Source organism: Pristiophorus japonicus, chromosome 3 (assembly GCF_044704955.1).
Source record: "Pristiophorus japonicus isolate sPriJap1 chromosome 3, sPriJap1.hap1, whole genome shotgun sequence".
In the NCBI taxonomy this organism is placed as follows: domain Eukaryota; kingdom Metazoa; phylum Chordata; class Chondrichthyes; family Pristiophoridae; genus Pristiophorus; species Pristiophorus japonicus.
The window spans coordinates 270,817,828-270,837,750 of NC_091979.1; the positions used below are offsets into that span (position 1 = coordinate 270,817,828).

A 19,923-nucleotide genomic window follows, 5' to 3' on the forward strand; every position below is an offset into this window, starting at 1 on the left:
ATTATTCACACGTGAGACTTGTACAGTGATTGTTAACAGGATGTTCCACCTTGGGGACCATTACAGGCAAATCCAATCCTGTCTTCACCCAAAGTCCAGCTGGAGTTGGTGGACAGAGTGATAAGGAGTGGGAACTTTGGCTGATTTGCTGCCTTACACTAGCCAACTGTACCTAGCTTGTATGATGCAATCCTTCCCTTTATGGGAGGGAAGGAGCCTTCCAACCCAGATGAACTCCGTGAGTCATCAGGGGAACTTGAAACTTCTCAGTTCAATTGGACTGGTCTGGTATTAACTGGTTTTACAGCTGGAAGCAAAATGAGATTCGTCAAAGATAGAACGTGTGCAAGAATGGAAAATACTTTGGTATTGTGCAGTTGCCAAATTTTGTACGCATAGCTCATATTTTATATTTTTGCACAATATGTTAATTATGAAGTAGTCCTTTAAAGGACAGCTGGCGTAGAAATATTATAGAGGATCAAGAAATGCCCAAGTTTTAAAATAAATTTCTTCATTCCAGTTTTTTTTGATGAAGACTATAAACAAATTTCAGATGCAGTCAAATTCACTGAGGAGCCCCTGACATGCATCTTGGTCAGTAAATCATAAACTGTGAAGAAACACAAAGAAATTAATCCTTCCAACACCACGGACAACTTTATTTGTAGAGCAATTTGGAAATTGTTCCCCCCTCCCCCTTCTAAAATGGACCACGAGAGTCATGAAGAAGAAAAAGGCATTGAAAAGTTTTAAAGTTGGAAAAGATTTAGAAAAGATAGATTAGGAGCAATGAAATAGAATAAAGTAACATTTAAGATGTCATTCCAGAACCCACAGATCAGGAAGTTCCCAGGTTTAATCCACAGCCTGCGTTGATATAAACTGGGGCAGCAATAGTCTGGAATCAACAGTTTTCTGCAGCAGCCCAGGTTAAGAAAGGGAACAATGGGTCATGCTGCTGCTCCTCATTGCCATTCAGTAATCCCTGCCTGACGAGGGTATGGAGATCAGGTGAGGACAGGATTGGACTTGGTGGTGAAGTTCTCCATAGTCGTATAGCTTACCAACGCTCCCTAACAGGATATGAACGTAGGAACAGGAAAAGACCGTTCAGCCCCTTGAACCTGTTCCGCCATTCACTTAGATGGTGGCTGATCTATATTTTAACTCCATCGACCCGCCTTGGTTCTGTAACCCTTAATACCCTTGCCGAACAAAAATCTGTTAATCTCAGTCTTGAAATTTTCAAGTGCCAGTTGGACAAAGTGGAGGGTGGTGTTGACTGTGAAACTGTATCATAGTAAGTGAGTCAACATTTGCAGGAGAGGAGAGGATAGAAAATTGAGGAGAATTTAAAAAAAAATAGAGAATGGGGGAAAGGTAGGGCAGGATAAGTAGGATTCATTTTCAATTGAATATTACATTTTAGCTTAATTGTTATATAAAGCATAGAAATGATGCAGGCCAATATTAACATATTTATATGAAATTACTGTGCCCTCTAGTTAGATGCTTTTGTAATTTATTCTCAGGATTTAAGCTGTGCTGACAAGGCCACATTTATTGGCCATCCCTAGTTACCTTGAGAAGGTGGTGTTGGGCCTACATCTTGAACCGCTGAAGTGTAGGAGCTGAAAATGCCCTCCCCTGGAAATGGGGTGCACCTACCGCATTTTTAGTGTGCTTTACCAGCGCTATGGATGAGCGAAATTCTGTTTTTTTTGGCGGCTAAACGGAATGGAGTGGTAATGACTGGTTAATGGGTTGGTTATAGCGGTGTGGCAGCGGAGTGGTGTTTGGACCACGATATTCCGCCCCTAATCAATTGATCCTAATGATCTAGCTGCTCCCAGGCCTTCTTAAAGGGCATGTTTTGGAGCTGTGTCTTGACTTCAGTCTGAGTTGCTTCAGAGGAGATGGCTGCAGGGGGACCTTTGAGGAGGGCGAGCCGCTTCAGCGACGTTGAGCTGAAAAGCCTGATGCAAGCTGTGGAGGGAAGGATGTGGTTACTCTTCCCTGATACTGGTGGGCGACCAATTAGGAGTGTCTTCCTAAATGCCTGGAGGGAGATTGCAGAGGAAATTTTGGGAACCTCCATTCACCAGCGCACCGCTACCCAGTGCAGGAAAAGGCTCACAGACCTTATTCGACGACTGAAAGTGAGTACATGTTCCCCAACTCCTCACCTTACATCTGCAAGACTCTCCTTCACCTTGACTTCTTTCTTAACTTCTTTCTCACCAACACTATATAGTAGCTGAAGTAGCATTTGATTGCTAAGGCATGTATGTGCGCACACTCACAGTGGAGGCTCCCTTGCATGTGAGATTCACAGCTGCATGTAATGGACCCACACTTGCACTAATTGCCGTGACCTCAGGAAACTCTGACTTACCAACCCTTCTTTACTTTGCAGGCCTAGGTGGCACGCAACTGTGCCCAGCAACAAGCCACTGGTGGGGGCAAGTCCGAAAATGTCGAGCGGCTAGTGGCCATGCATGTTGGATTCCCTGTGGCTGCTGGCTGCTCTGATGCCACTGGGGGCAGCATGGGTAAGTGAAGGCCTTTGTGCAATGCCATCTCTCCCTGACAGTACAATCGGCTACCTGGCAATTGCTTATGCTTGTGTGCAAACTGCTTGCTGCATGGTGCAATGCACCACCTCACCCTCACGGCACCCTTTGTCCCATTTATGATTGCAGATGAGACCCCCCGAGTGTCAGCCAAAACGACACGGACCCCCTTGACACGACTGGTTGCCAGAGTCAGGAGGACACACTTGGGGGCCTGGATAATCTTGGTGGCATGTCTGATGAGGGAGATGGAGAGGTGAAGGGCTGTACCAGCAGCACCATGTCGCTGCTTCTTACAGTCCCACGCACCTGCTCAGATATTGGGAGTCCGTGGTCGGGTATCTTAGATTTAGGAGAGGAGTCTGCACTGGGTGAAGCATCAGGGCCTAGCAGGCTGCAGCATGGTGAAGGGCGAAGGGAAGCTTGGGTGCCATCTCTCCAGGGGGCGAGTGCGCAGCCGAGTCCACTGAGGAAGACTCAGAAGAGCCCATTGATGTTGGGACTTATGAAAGAAGGGTGGAGGCCTTGCAATCTGGGCAGCAAGCCATGGAGCATCTTACTGCTGTCGTCTCTGGTGGCTTCGGGAGTCTGGTTGCTCTCATGCAGTCTCAGCTCGATGCTACACGAGATCTGACTGCTGCCATCGTGGCTGGGTCCACCGGGGGCCTAACGGTGCCACCCCACCCCACCGACTTGTGCTCCAGCAGCTTGGTGGGGGAGGTGGGGTGCTGCCCCGGGGGAGTGGCACTGGCTCCTTGGACCAGGATACTGATGTGGGCTCTCCAGTTCACAGCAGCCCTGAGCCAAGACCTGCCACTCCACCATTGCTGCCAACCATGGCATCGCCCCAGCCACTTCCGACTGAAGGCACAGAGGAGGATGCGGCCCAGTCTGCACCTTTCCAGGGCCAGAGCTGGTCGAGACATCCAAGAAGGACACCCGTAGCTTCCTGTACAGACACACAGCAGCCTTCCCAAAGCCATGAGGCAGCCATAGGGGAGACACGTGGCATAGTGTAAGAATAGGCCTGCATAAGAAGGGTTATAAGGAGTGGTACGAGCGATCATTGATAATGTTGATGTTTTGTGCACCTATTGTTTGGTGTGTAATAAATCTTTATTTTTTTTGGACATTTCTGAATAGGACTCTCATTTAACTGTGCGGGAATGATGTGTGAGAAGGGTCATAGGTTGGACCATGAACGTGGCCAGATGCAGACTTAACTGGGCATTCAGTTATGTGAATCATGCAGTTATGAGATGGTTTTGTGCTTCCCGTGCAGGGTCACAATGGCGATGCCACCTCCTGCGTGACTGGCCACCCGCATCCTGCTCCTCCTCCTGTGCCTCCTCCTCCTCATGCGCCTTCTCCTCCTCCTCCACAGGTGACACTTCTGCCTCATCCTCCAATGGCTGTGCCCTCATGATGGCCAGGTTGTGGAGCATGGAGCACACCACCACGAATAAGGACACAAAAGCAAAATACTGCAGATGCTGTAACCTGAAGTAAAAACAGAAAATGCTGGAAATCTCAGCGGGTCAGGCAGCATCTGTGCAGAGAAAAACAGAGTTAACATTTCAGGTCGATGACCCTTCGTCAGAGCTGGTGAATGTTCAAAAAGAACAGGTTCTTAAGGAGCACTGAAAGGGGGAGCAGAAGAACGAACAAAAGGGAAAGTCTGTGATAGAGTGGAAGGCAGGAGAGGGTAATGTTATATATGTAAACCTGTACATACCTTGTGTAGCCACCAGAGGGCTCATTCCCTAGAGTCCCAAGGGATCCCACAATCCCTTGGGAGCACTGGTACTTAAGGAGGCCTCACAGGCTGGAGAGACACTCTGGAGACTTGCATTAATAGACTACGGTCACACTTTACTTTGAGCTCAAAGTATCTAATCAGACTCTTTTTTCATACGCAACAGTTAAAGAGACAAAAGGGATGATGGGCCGAATTGAAATGGTAATGGCAGAAGTTAGAAAAAGGTTAGTCTAGCTAGGGTGTGAATGGCGGAATAATGACCAGCTGCCATTGGAGACAAAGAGGAAAAAAACGGGATGGGGGGGGGTGGGGGAAGGGAACCAACAATGGGCAGAGGTTATCTGAAATTGTTGAATTCGATATTGAGTCCAGAAGGCTGTAAAGTGCCTAAGTGAAAGATGAGGTGCTGTTCCTCGAGCTTGCGTTGAGCTTCATTGGAACAGTGTAGGAGGCCGAGGACAGATATGTCGGAGTTGGAGTGGAGCGGGGAATTAAAATGACAGGCAACCGGAAGCTCAGGGTCATGCTTACGGACTGAACGGAGGTGCTCTGCAAAGCGGTCACCCAATCTGCGTTTGGTCTCCCCAATCTATAGGAGACCACATCATGAGCAGCGAATACAGTATACTAAATTGAAAGAAGTATAAGTAAATCGTTGTTTCACCTGGAAGGAGTATTTAGGGGCCTGGATAGTGGGAAGGGAGGAGGTAAAAGGGTAGGTGTTGCATCTCCTGCGCTTGCACGGGAAGTTGCCGTGGGAAGGGGAGGAGGTTCTGTGGGTGACTGCGGAATGGACCAGTAGGAATCGGTCCCTTCGGAATGCTGAGAGGTGGGGAGAGGGGAAGATGTGATTGGTGGTGGGATCACGCTGGAGGTGGCGGAAATGGCGGAAGATGATCCATTGAATGTGGAGGCTGGTGGTGTGAAAGGTGAGGACAAGGGGAACCCTATCGTGGTTCTGAGAAGGAGGAGAAGGGGTGAGAGCAGAGGTGCGGGAAATAGAACGAACACGGTTGAGGGCCATTTTAACCACGGTGGAGGGGAATCCTCGGTTGAAGAAAAAGGAAGACATGTCAGAGGCATTGGTGTGAAAGGTGGCATTGTCAGAGCAGATGCAACGGAGACTGAGAAACTGGGAAAATGGAATGGAGTCCTTACAGGATGCGGGGTTGGAGGGAGTGTAGCCCAGGTAGCTGTGAGAGTCAGCTATGAATATGGAGACACGCTCAGCCGAGTACTGCAGCACAATGCCTGAGTGATCCAGGCAATGGAATCTCTGCTTCAGAATCCCAATTGTGTGCTCGATGATGGCCCTGGTGGCCGAGAGACTGTCATTATAGGCGTGCTGCGCCGCAGTTCTAGGGTTGCGAAGAGGAGTCATGAGCCAAGTGCTCAGTGCATAGTTCTTGTCACCGAGGACCCAGCCGCATTCTTGATTCTGACCAGTGAAGAGGCCTGGCACACCGGTTTGCTGCAGTATGGAAGAATCGTGGCTGCTGCCAGGAAACCAGGCATCCACTTGCATAATTTTTCGGTTGTGGTCGCAAACCAGTTGAACATCGAGGGAGTGGAAACCCTTGCGGTTTTGGAATTGCTCGGGAGTGTGTTGGGGTGACCTCAGACCAACATGGGCACAATCAATGACCCCCTGGACCCTGGGGAAGCCCGCCATGCACAGGAATCCAGTTTGCCGCTCCAACTGCTTGTCCCTGCTCATAGGGAAGATGTAATCGGCTCTCCTCCAATAGAGAGCATCTGTGACCTCCCGTATCGATGTATGGGCTGCAAACTGCGAGATGTTGGAGATGTCTGCAGTGGCAGCTTGGATGTACCCAGTGGCATAAAAGTTCAGGGTGATAGTAACCTTGGATGCCACGCTCAGGGCTGTCCTCACCCGTGTTTGCGGCTCAAGTCTGCCTGCAGGAGATTGCAGAGCTCCGTCGCTACATCCTTGCGGAATCGTAGTCTGCACAGGCACTGATCATCATTCAGGTGCCTGTATGAGAATTGCCTGATGGAAGACCCTTTGTCGATATGGCCTTCCGCCCCCATATCTGTGCAGCCGTCTTGCTCTCTGTTGTGCCTCATTGGCTTCTCCCTGCTGGTCTGCTGGCTCCTCTGCCTCTGCAGGCTGCTGCTGCCCAGCATATGCCTCCACTGCAGGCTGCCTCCTGGCCTGCCGGCCCAGTATCTGGTGGGGGGGGAGGGTTCACATACCTCACTCTCCTCCTTAGGGGACGCCCTTGCTGAGGGTCTTCCTGTGGCAGCTCGCTAGCCTCCCCTCTGTCGCCATCTCCCTGGCACTCTCCATGCTGGGCCGCCATGATTGCCACGGCCCTTGCCTGCTGCCTGTGCAGCCGTTGGACCTGGCGTCGCCTTCTCCTGTATGCCTCGGCGGCACACACAATGTGCAGGAGGCGTTGGCCTGCCAGCATTGCCCCTATTTCCAACCCTTTCTTTAGCCCAGCCTCCTTGATGTCGGCTCCCTGTTCTGCAAGTGGAGGCGCCTCCAGCACTCTCAAACAATCGCGCACTATAATCTCGCACTGGTTCTCAAAGATGGGGCAGAAGTTGCCGACACAGATGCATCAAAAACCAGCACACCTCTGAGGAACGCTAGACACCGACCAAAAAAACTTACTCTTGGCACCGTCGAGCTGTTGGAAGATTTTTATAGCAGAATGTGGCTTCTGGCCCAGGACCTCAACGGTGCATGCTCTGATGCTACGCTTAGGAGTGCTGGCCATCAGCATAGCGGAAGTCGGGGGGCAGTGGGGAGTGTTGTGGTGATGCTCACCACCGGGAAATCGTGGCAGGGCAAACGGGCGAGCGTCGTGGCCACCGATTTCCAGTGGTAACAGGCCTTAAAGGAAGGGCAAATTCGGCCCCGTAGTGTTTTGGTACAACGGAATGGTTTGTTAGGCCACTTTAGAGGGCAATTAAAAGTCAACCACATTGGTGTGAGACTGGAGTCACATGTAAGTCAGACCAGGTAAGGATGGCAGGTTTCCTTCTCTAAAGGACATTTGTGAACCAATTGGGTTTTTACACATTCCAACAGTCAATTTTACTGATACCAACTTTTCATTCCCAGATTACTGTGTCCTCTGATTAAAGGTGTTAATCTGCTCATTTTCTTTTGAACAGGTTAATTCCTCCATTAAAATAGCAGTCAAAGAAATTTCATATGAAAGTATTATGTGTTCATATGGCAACGTTACTTTGGAATCTTCAAGGAAATTAGTAAAGAAATAGACAAAGTAAGGATTAAGATTGTACTTGAGAACTGGAGGACGGCAAGCAATTTCAGTATTCAAACAAAGAGCAAGACATGATGTGACAAATTCTAGACCACTTAGTCTAACATCAGCAGTAGGAAAATGTTTGACACTGTTACATAGGATGTTTTCAGTTTTCAGTTAAAAAATAGAAGAAGCCATAGGGCCTCATGATGATAAAAACAATAGGCTATCCTTAAAAAGCATCTTGATTGACCAGATGGAAGCTGTTATGTATGTAAACCTGTAAATACCATGTCTAACCACCAGAGGGCTTATCCCCTGGAGTCCCAAGGGATCCCACGATCCTTTGGGAGCACCTGTATATAAGGAGGCCTCACAGGCTGGAGAGGCACTCTGAGATCTGTAATAAAGGACTACGGTCACACCTTACTTTGAGCTTGCAGTATCTAGTCTGACTCTTTATTCAAGACATAACAACTGGCGACGAGATACAAATGACAAACCCCACCACAACAATGCAGAGAACCGTGGGCAACCTGGAGAAATTTTCGGAGGGAGATGATTGGGAAACCATCGTGGAGTGACTCGACCAATACTTCGTGGCCAACGAGCTGGAAGGAGAAGTGAACGCTGCCAAACGAACCTCCTCACCGTTTGCGGGGCACCAACGTATGGCCTCATGAAAAATCTGCTCGCTCTAGCAAAACCCACAGACAAGTCGTACGATGAGTTGTGCACACTGGTTCTGGAGCATCTAAACCCGAAGGAAAACGTTCTGATGGCGAGGTACCGGTTCTACACGTACAAGAGGCCTGAAGGCCAGGAAGTGACAAGCTATGTTGCCGAGCTAAGGCGCATTGCAGGACATTGCGAATTTGAAGGACACTTGGAGCACATGCTCAGGGACTTCTTTGCACTTGGCATTGGCCATGAAGTAATACTTCGCAAACTTTTGACTGTAGAGACCCCATCCTTGAGTAAAGCCATAGCGATAGCCCACGCGTTTATCGCCACCAGTGACAATACCAAACAAATTTCTCAGCACATGAGTGCTGCTGCAAGTACTGTGAACAAAGTAATGTTGTACTCGAATCAAAATGTACAGGGCAGGACTTACACGCCTGCAGTTGCACATCCACAGATGACTCAGAGTCCACCATCAAGGGTAGTGAGTACAAGGCCATTAACACCTTGTTGGCACTGCGGGGGTGATCATCATTTCCATTCATGCTGCTTCAAAGGATACGTTTGCAAGGGCTGTGGAACAATGGGACACCTCCAGTGCATGTGCAGGTGAGCTGTAAACCCTGATAATCCTGCAAACCACCATGTTACAGAGGAGGACAGATCCACAGTGGATCACGACGAACCAGAACATCAGACCGAGGAGGCAGAGGTATATGGGGTGCACACATTTACCACAAAGTGTCCCCCAATAATGCTGAAGATTGAATTAAATGGACTCCTGGGATCCATGGAGCTGGACACGGGCGCAAGCCAGTCCATAATGAGCAAAAAGACTTTTGATAAGTTGTGGTGCAGCAAGGCCTCAAGGCCAGTCCTGACTCCCATTCGTACCAAACTGAGAACGTACACAAATGAACTGATTCCCATAATCGGCAGTGCTATCGTAAAGGTCTCCTACAATGGAGTGGTGCATGAATTACCACTCTGGGTGGTACCGGGCGATGGCCCCACGCTGTTCGGCAGGAGTTGGCTGGGAAAGATACTCTGGAACTGGGACGACGTCCGAGCGCTATCATCTGTCGACGATACTTCATGTGCCCAGATCCTAAACAAGTTCCCTTCGCTGTTCGAACCAGGCATCGGGAAGTTCTAAGGAGCAAAAGTGCAGATCCATTTGATTCCGGGGGCTCGACCCATCCATCACAAGGCGAGAGCGCTATCTTGCATGATGAGAGAGAGGGTGGAAATCGAACTGGACAGGCTGCAACGAGAGGGCATCATTTCGCCGATTGAATTCAGTGAGTGGGCCACTCCGATTGTTCCAGTCCTCAAGGGAGATGGCACCATCAGAATCTGTGGTGATTACAAAGTAACTATCAATCGTTTCTCGCTGCAGGATCAATACCCGCTACCAAAGGCAGACGACCTATTTGAGACGCTGGCGGGAGGAAAAACATTCACGAAACTGGACTTGACCTCAGCCTACATGACGCAGGAGCTGGAGGTATCATCGAAAGGCCTCACCTGCATCAATACACACAAAGGCCTCTTCATTTACAACAGATGCCTGTTTGGGATTCGATCGGCTGCGGCGATATTCCAGAGGAACATGGAAAGCTTGCTGAAGTCGGTTCCGTGCACCGTGGTTTTCCAGGACGGCATCTTGGTTACAGGTCGGGACAACGTCGAGTACCTGCAGAACCTGGAGGAGGTTCTTAGTCGGCGCAATCGTGTGGGGCTCAGGCTAAAACGCTCAAAATGCGTTTTCCTGGCACCTGAAGTGGAATTCCTGGGGAGAAGAATCGCGGCGGACGGCATCAGGCCCACCGATTCGAAGACGGAGGCAATCAAGAACACACCGAGACCAGAGAACGTGACGGAGCTGCGGTCGTTTCTCGGACTCCTGAACTATTTTGGTAACTTCTTACCGGGTCTTAGCGCATTGTTAGAACCCCTGCACTCTTTACTGCGTAAAGGAGATGAATGGGTATGGGATAAAAGCCAAGAAAATGCCTTTGAGAAAGCTAGGAAGCTGCTATGTTCAAACAAATTGCCTGTGTTGTACAACCATGTAAGCATTTGGTACTAGCAAGTGATGCGTCGTCATACGGGGTCGGGTGTGTATTGCAACAAGCTAATGAATCTGGGATATTGCAACTGGTTGCTTGTGCATCCAGAAGTCTGTCTAAGGCCGAGGGGGTCTACAGTATGATCGAAAAAGAAGCGTCAGCGTGTGTTTACGAGGTAAAGAAAATGCATCAATATCTGTTCGGGCTCAAATTTGAATTGGAAACCGACCATAAGCTGCTTATATCCCTCTTTTCTGAAAGCAAGGGGATAAATACGAATGCATCGGCCCGCATCCAGAGATGGGCGCTCACGTTGTCCGCATACAACTACGTCATCTGCCACAGGCCAGGCACAGAAAACTGTGCCGATGCTCTCAGCAGGCTGCCAGTGCCCACCACAGGGGTGGAGATGGCACAGCACACAGATTTAGTTATGGTAATGGAAGCATTCGAGAGTGAGCAAACACCTGTTACCGCCCGACAGATTAGAACCTGGATGAGCCAGGACCCCTTACTGTCTTTAGTAAAAAACTCTGTGCTCCACTGGAGGTGGTCTAGTGTCCCGTTACAGATACAGGAAGAAATAAAGCCGTACCAGCAGCGCAAAGATGAAATGTCTATACAGGCAGACTGCCTCCTATGGGGTAATCGGATAGTGGTGCCAAAAAAGGGCAGGGACACTTTCATCAGTGATCTCCACAGCACCCACCCAGGCATTGTAATGATGAAAGTGATAGCCAGATCCCACGTGTGGTGGCCCGGTATCGATGCAGACTTAAAGTCCTGTGTGTACAAATGTAATACATGTTCTCAGTTAAGCAATGCACCCAGGGAGGCGCCACTAAGTTTATGGTCCTGGCCCTCCAAACCGTGGTTCAGGGTCCATGTCGACTATGCAGGCCCATTCTTGGGAAAAATGTTCTTCATGGTTGTAGATGCGTACTCCAAATGGATTGAATGTGTGATAATGTCGGCAAGCACATCCGCTGCCACCATTGAAAGCCTACTGGCCATGTTTGCCACGCACGGCCTGCCTGATGTCCTTGTAAGCGACAATGGGCCGAGCTTTACCAGTGCCGAGTTCAAGGAGTTCATGACCCGCAATGGGATCAAACATGTCATATCTGCCCCGTTTAAACCAGCGTCCAACAGTCAGGCAGAACGAGCAGTTCAAACAATCAAGCAGAGCTTGAAAAGGGTAACTGAAGGCTCACTGCTGACTCGCTTATCCCGAGTCCTGCTTAGTTACCGCACAAGACCCCACTCGCTCACTGGGGTCCCTCCCGCTGAACTACTCATGAAAAGGGCACTTAAGACAAGGCTCTCATTAGTACACCCTGATCTACATGAACAGGTAGATAGCAGGTGGCTTCAACAGACTACATATGATCGCGCAAATGTGTCACGCGAAATTGAGATAAATGATCCTGTATTTGTGTTGAACTATGGACAAGGTCCCAAGTGGCTTCCTGGCATTGTTTTGGCCAAAGAGCGGAGTAGGGTGTTTGTGGTCAAACTCTCAAATGGACTCACCTGCAGGAAACACCTGGACCATACCAAACTCAGATTTACGGACTATCCAGAACAACCCACAATAGACTCCACCTTTTTCGACCCTCCAACACACACACAAGTGGCAACCGACCCAGCGGTTGACCACGAAGCAGAACCCATCACCCACAGCAGCTCAGCAGGGCCAACCACCCTCAGCAGCCCAGCAAGGCCAGCTGCACAGCAGCCCAGCGAGGGCCCAACAAACGACTCACCAAAACCAGCATTTGCACCAAGACGATCAACCAGGGAAAGGAAGGCCCCAGATCGAATCACATTATAAATAGTTACACTCTTGACTTTGGGGGTGAGTGTTATGTATGTAAACTTGTAAATACCATGTCTAACCACCAGAGGGCTTATCCCCTGGAGTCCCAAGGGATCCCATAATCTCTTGGGAGCACCTGTATATAAGGAGGCCTCACAGGCTGGAGAGGCACTCTGAGATCTGTAATAAAGAACTACAGTCACACCTTACCTTGAGCTTGCAGTATCTAGTCTGACTCTTTATTCAAGACATAACAGAAGCTATCCATTGCATCTTTAGATAGCATTGTGAATGCAACAGGCTATATTACGAACTGCTTTAAAGCAGCAGTGGACGACCAATTGTCATAGTAAAAAGAATGTGCTTCTGGGACTATGAAAATGTTGCATGGAATGAAGTTCGCCCGAGTTAAATAATATATACAGTATATACTTGAGTACATTCAGTGCCAATGACTAAGCATTTTAGGTGTTATGTAAAATTGTTGGGGGCTAAATTGGATGAGGCCCGAAAACAGGCACGGGATGGCGATGCACGATCTGCCCGCATCTGTTAAAAGTAGTGCAGGCAGCATGTGAAATTTGTGCCACCTCCTCATTAGCATGATTGCAGCACTGAGTCAGTGCTAAACATGCTGCTGATTGGCTCAGCACTCATCAGGGGGCCCAATATCATGTGCAGTCTCTATTTGAAGGTTGCCTGCATAGTGAAAGGCCGTCTGCACTTCTTAAAACCATGATCAGCCATGATCTTATTGAATGGCAGAGCAAGCTTGAGGGGCCAAATGGCCTACTCCTGCTCCTATTTCCTATGTAAAGTGGAGATGCTTTGTTATAGAAGTATTTCATTGTGACTCCAAATACACTGCTCCCTGAAGACCCGAGGTGGGTGAGGCCTCCTGCTGAGAGTTCTCCTCCTCCTCCCTCTGCGAACAGCTTGCCTTTGCTGTGCCTGCTCCATCTCCCTGTCATGCTGCAGTGCGAGGGGGACTGTAAGTAGAGCCTCATGACTGGGAGCAAGACGTGTAGTCAGAGGGCTTCCAGTAGCAGCCAAGACCTTTCCAACATCCAGCAGCACTTCCTGCACACTTTAACATCTTTATAAATGTCTTCCAGCAACCCAGTATAGATATAAACTCTGCAAGAGAAAAAAATCAACTTACCTGCAAGTTAAATTACACTGGTGAGGGTTCCCTCGTGCAGCTGAACACATGACCAGCTGTTCATGTTTAGGGGAGGGCATTATTTGGAATGTCCAAAGTGGCAAGTTGTGCAGCAAATCAGTGTTGCATGCTAACTGATATCACAATCTGCCGACTCTGAACACTGCCGAAGCCCGTGCTACTGCCCTTACCAAGATGGTGACCTGCACGGGTCACGCCAGAAGTGGGCAGAAGTGAGGCTGCCATCACTTTTTTCCAAAACCGGCCTTAGCTGCTGGCGCTAAGGTGCCGAATTTCGTGGCCGCTTTCTTCAGATCTGAGCAACTTCCCAGAGTTGCCATGACTTGGACCAATATAATAACATTCATTGTGAAATTTCACACAGCTTTATATTATTGAAACTTTTACCTCAGGTTATTCAGCTCTGTCAAGAGATGAAATCAATTAACAAGAATGATATATATATGTGTATGTGTGTGTCAAAAATGGTGAGTGGGTTAGGACAATCATTACAAAATACATTGAGAACTCCTGTGTCGGACTTTGTCAATGGCAGAACCCATTCTAAAAATGGCGAGATAGGCACCCACAATGTAGTTCTATTAGCCTGGCTCCCCTCTGGAAGCACGGGATCCTGGAATTGGTCCTTTCATTTCTTCATTACAGTCACTGGACAACTCCTCATCCTTCTTGTGTAATTATTGCAGGGGAATGATTTTTATTGGTGAAAGAAGTTTTGGAATTGAGCCATTGGAAAGCTCACTTACATTTGAACACCTAATCTATCGACTGGAAGACATGCAAGCAGAGCCCTTTGTGTGTGGTGTAGCTCACCATGGTGGATCAACGAACGATGAACATCATCGCTCGAGCTATGGAAGTTTGGTGCAGCACCTGAGGGTAATCACAGCTCTATTTCATTGCTTAGCTATTTAATAACAGTCAAGTTAGTAACTTTGAGACACAAAAAATGCCACCGGTTGCTGAGTATTTTACAATTAGTTTTTACCCATGTCCAACTGGGTAAAGCTGCAGGTGTCAGAAACTGAATACACATTCCTGACGGGTACAGACCATACATACCATCACAGGAGGGCAGGAAAAAGAGTGGGTGCACGATAGTGATAGGGGATTCAATGGTGAGGGGAATAGATAGGCGTTTCTGCGGCCGCAACCGAGACTCCAGGCTGGTATGTTGCCTCCCTGGTGCAAGGGTCAAGGATGTCTCGGAGCGGGTGCAGGACTATCTGAAATGGAAGGGAGAACAGCCAGTTGTCGTGGTGCACATTGGTACCAACGACATAGGTAAAAAAAAGGGATGAGGTCCTACGAAACGAATTTAAGGAGCTAGGAGCTAAATTAAAAAGTAGGACCTCAAAAATAGTAATCTCGGGATTGCTACCAGTGCCACGTGCTAGTCAGAGTAGGAATCACAGGATAGCGCAGATGAATACGTGGCTTGAGCAGTGGTGCAGCAGGGAGGGATTCAAATTCCTCAGGCATTGGAACCGGTTCTGGGGGAGGTGGGACCAGTACAAACCGGACGGTCTGCACCCGGGCAGGACTGGAACCAATGTCCTAGGGGGAGTGTTTGCTAGTGCTGTTGGGGAGGAGTTAAACTAATATGGCAGGGGGATGGGAACCAATGCAGGGAGACAGAGGGAGACAAAAAGGAGGCAAAAGCAAAAGACAGAAAGGAGATGAGGAAAAGTGGAGGGCAGAGAAACCCAAGGCAAAGAACAAAAAGGGCCACTGTACAGCAAAATTCTAAAAGGACAAAGGGTGTTAAAAAAAACAAGCCTGAAGGCTTTGTGTCTTAATGCAAGGAGTATCCGCAATAAGGTGGATGAATTAACTGTGCAAATAGATGTTAACAAATATGATGTGATTGGGATTACGGAGACGTGGCTCCAGGATGATCAGGGCTGGGAACTCAACATCCAGGGGTATTCAACATTCAGGAAGGATAGAATAAAAGGAAAAGGAGGTGGGGTAGCATTGCTGGTTAAAGAGGAGATTAATGCAATAGTTAGGAAAGACATTAGCTTGGATGATGTGGAATCTATATGGGTAGAGCTGCAGAACACCAAAGGGCAAAAAACATTAGTGGGAGTTGTGTACAGACCTCCAAACAGTAGTAGTGATGTTGGGGAGGGCATCAAACAGGAAATTAGGGGTGCATGCAATAAAGGTGCAGCAGTTATAATGGGTGACTTTAATATGCACATAGATTGGGCTAGCCAAACTGGAAGCAATACAGAGGAGGAGGATTTCCTGGAGTGCATAAGGGATGGTTTTCTAGACCAATATGTCGAGGAACCAACTAGGGTGGAGGCCATCTTAGACTGGATGTTGTGTAATGAGAGAGGATTAATTAGCAATCTCATTGTGCGAGGCCCCTTGGGGAAGAGTGACCATAATATGGTGGAATTCTGCATTAGGATGGAGAATGAAACAGTTAATTCAGAGACCATGGTCCAGAATTTAAAGAAGGGTAACTTTGAAGGTATGAGGCGTGAATTGGCTAGGATAGATTGGCGAATGATACTTAAGGGGTTGACTGTGGATGGGCAATGGCAGACATTTAGAGACTGCATGGATGAATTACAACAATTCTACATTCCTGTCTGGCGTAAAAATAAAAAAGGGAAGGTGGCTCAACCGTGGCTATCAAGGGAAATCAGGGATAGTGTTAAAGCCAAGGAAGTGGCATACAAATTGGCCAGAAATAGCAGCGAACCCGGGGACTGGGAGAAATTTAGAACTCAGCAGAGGAAGACAAAGGGTTTGATTAGGGCAGGGAAAATGGAGTACGAGAAGAAGCTTGCAGGGAACATTAAGGCGGATTGCAAAAGTTTCTATAGGTATGTAAAGAGAAAAAGGTTAATAAAGACAAACGTAGGTCCCCTGCAGTCAGAATCAGGGGAAGTCATAACGGGGAACAAAGAAATGGCAGACCAATTGAACAAGTACTTTGGTTCGGTATTCACTAAGGAGGACACAAACAACCTTCCGGATATAAAAGGGGTCAGAGGGTCTAGTAAGGAGGAGGAACTGAGGGAAATCTTTATTAGTCGGGAAATTGTGTTGGGGAAATTGATGGGATTGAAGGCCGATAAATCCCCAGGGCCTGATGGACTGCATCCCAGGGTACTTAAGGAGGTGGCCTTGGAAATAGCGGATGCATTGACAGTCATTTTCCAACATTCCATTGACTCTGGATCAGTTCCTATCGAGTGGAGGGTAGCCAATGTAACCCCACTTTTTAAAAAAGGAGGGAGAGAGAAAACAGGGAATTATAGACCGGTCAGCCTGACCTCAGTAGTGGGTAAAATGATGGAATCAATTATTAAGGATGTCATAGCAGCGCATTTGGAAAATGGTGACATGATAGGTCCAAGTCAGCATGGATTTGTGAAAGGGAAATCATGCTTGACAAGTCTTCTGGAATTTTTTGAGGATGTTTCCAGTAAAGTGGACAAAGGAGAACCAGTTGATGTGGTATATTTGGACTTTCAGAAGGCTTTCGACAAGGTCCCACACAAGAGATTAATGGGATTCGGGGTAGTGTGCTGACGTGGATTGAGAACTGGTTGGCAGACAGGAAGCAAAGAGTAGGAGTAAATGGGTACTTTTCAGAATGGCAGGCAGTGACTAGTGGGGTACCGCAAGGTTCTGTGCTGGGGCCCCAGCTGTTTACATTGTACATTAATGATTTAGACGAGGGGATTAAATGTAGTATCTCCAAATTTGCGGATGACACTAAGTTGGGTGGCAGTGTGAGCTGCGAGGAGGATGCTATGAGGCTGCAGAGTGACTTGGATAGGTTAGGTGAGTGGGCAAATGAATGGCAGATGAAGTATAATGTGGATAAATGTGAGGTTATCCACTTTGGTGGTAAAAACAGAGAGACAGACTATTATCTGAATGGTGACAGATTAGGAAAAGGGGAGGTGCAACGAGACCTGGGTGTCATGGTACATCAGTCATTGAAGGTTGGCATGCAGGTGCAGCAGGCGGTTAAGAAAGCAAATGGCATGTTGGCCTTCATAGCGAGGGGATTTGAGTACAGGGGCAGGGATGTGTTGCTACAGACAGTTGTACAGGGCCTTGGTGAGGCCACACCTGGAGTATTGTGTACAGTTTTGGTCTCCTAACTTGAGGAAGGACATTCTTGCTATTGAGGGAGAGCAGCGAAGATTCACCAGACTGATTCCTGGGATGGTGGGACTGACCTATCAAGAAAGACTGGATCAACTGGGCTTGTATTCACTGGAGTTCAGAAGAATGAGAGGGGACCTCATAGAAACGTTTAAAATTCTGACGGGTTTAGACAGGTTAGATGCAGGAAGAATGTTCCTAATGTTGGGGAAGTCCAGAACCAGGGGTCACAGTCTAAGGATAAGGGGTAAGCCATTTAGGACCGAGATGAGGAGAAACTTTTTCACCCAGAGAGTGGTGAACCTGTGGAATTCTCTACCACAGAAAGTAGTTGAGGCCAATTCACTAAATATATTCAAAAGGGAGTTAGATGAAGTCCTTACTACTCGGGGGATCAAGGGGTATGGCGAGAAAGCAGGAAGGGGGTACTGAAGTTTCATTTCAGCCATGAACTCATTGAATGGCGGTGCAGGCTAGAAGGGCTGAATGGCATACTCCTGCACCTATTTTCTATGTTTCTATGTTTCTATGCCAGTTAATCAGAATACTGCACACGCCCCTTATCTAACAGAAACAGGAACTTCGTGTACACATTGGCTAAGCATATTGGCGGGCAGTTAAATCTGATTGTCAATGCCCCTGTTTAAACGATGGGGTGATTTAAATCCTCCACGGTCAGTTACCTGTCCTGGAGCTGACCTGCCGGGAGTTTCACCCCACATGGCAAGGACAGCTGCACATGTTTCTTAATTGGGTTTTGAAGGTAAAGCTCTGTTCACCTGTTCTTCATTCAGGTAAAGCTATCAAGTAAATTCTGTTTCGTATAGATTTTTTGTATGTTTGGATTTATTACACAAATACACACATAAGTTTGTTCGAGCATTCTGTTGTCAAATTGCAGAGTAGTGCTGGAGACATCTCCCATTCTCAACAGAAATATATAAAAAGATATACTATTTTTCAGTCTCACAAAGGCTCTTTGTACTACATTCTATATTCACACGTGCTGACTGGGAAAGGGTGAACAGGGAGACATTGGGAGCCTGTGTCCTTCTACAATTGAATTATAATAGTATTGCAGTCAATTGTTGTGCAATACAGTTTCCCTCCCGCAATCTCAGAGAGTGAAGGGAGGACGGTCCACTGACTAGGCCGTTCTAGTCAATCATTTTGTTTTTCTATATTTAAAAAGAAATTCTGATTGTGTTAGGGAATCACATTTACCTGTTTCAAAGTAGTGTATATGTTGGGTTGTGTTTTAGCCAGTAATGCCTTGGGTGATAACAATCATGTCCAGATCAATTTTAGGTAATGTACTTGAAACTGTTTTATATAGAAATTGAGAAAAACTGGTATCCTGTTCTATAACTGTAGCATGAATTGTTTCCCTTTAAAAAAATGTTAGCAATACAGTCAAAATGTAGGCATTATTTTTATATATGTTCTGATATTGTAGTCAGAAAATAAGATACATATTCTGCAAACCGAAAGCTACATGTAAAAGAAACTTGCGTCTAGTATGCAAATAGAATAGTATACTCTGATATTTCCAGTAAAAAGTGATCTAATTCTATCTTCATGTTTAACCATTAGAAAAAGCGAGCTATTTTACCAAGAACCAATTATGTGGAGTTGGTTTTGGTTGTTGACAATGACAAAGTAAGTATTCATTTATTTAAATTAGTTCAAAATTAAATTCAAAAGGATATCAGTTTCACTAAGTTAACTTACTTTTGGTCATATTTTGTGTTTTCTAGTACAATTTGCACAACAGGAATGAAACTGTGATTCAGGAGCAAATGATTGAACTGGTTCATATGGTAAATGGAGTACGTAAGAATTTATGTTGTCAATATTCAGTTATCTAATCTGGATGTAACATCCCTGCCTTTGAAGATTCACATAACAGTTGTAACCTTTATGAGACAATAGTTTGGGTACAGTGTGGATTAGAGGCAGGTGGGGTTAGAGGCATGGACTAGAGGTAACAAATCTGGTGTGGTATCACACCATGTATGATGGCGCTTATAGATGGCAGGTCAGCTATGGTGTGGTAGAGGTACTAGGTTGGGTGTTGCATGGACTAGAGGAAGCAAGTAGGATATAATTTGGGTTAGAGGTACCTAGTTAATGATCGCAGTGATTACTGTGGTATTGGTGGAATGCATCACATCCCACCATCCATCACCTCATCAAATATATTAGGTACTTTAAAACAGGTCCCACCTGTGTGTTCCAGAGCATCTCTATTGACTTACTGAAAGTGGGTACTTTAGATTGACTGAATGCCAATATACAGGTCCTTGAGCTAGGAATATTTAGTACTAACTCGAAAGCAACAGTACCCAGCTGATACTAACTATTCTGGTTCACCCAGACCATTGGAAAATCAGCTTTCAGAAAAGTGAAGAAGCTGGTCTGGGATGTACCTTTAATCAGCATCATTGG

The 19,923-nt window shown here is 47.1% G+C and overlaps 1 protein-coding gene across 1 annotated transcript in view; it reads left to right on the forward strand.

The window, feature by feature from the left end:
• The window catches only part of adam9b (ADAM metallopeptidase domain 9b), a 146,927-nt gene that overhangs the window by 82,453 nt on the left and 44,551 nt on the right, over window positions 1-19,923 (forward strand). The window contains exons 7-9 of the mRNA XM_070873997.1: window positions 14,022-14,214; window positions 19,069-19,134; window positions 19,233-19,304. Of these exons, the coding sequence (XP_070730098.1) occupies window positions 14,022-14,214; window positions 19,069-19,134; window positions 19,233-19,304 (331 nt within the window). The remainder of the gene's footprint in view (window positions 1-14,021; window positions 14,215-19,068; window positions 19,135-19,232; window positions 19,305-19,923) is intronic.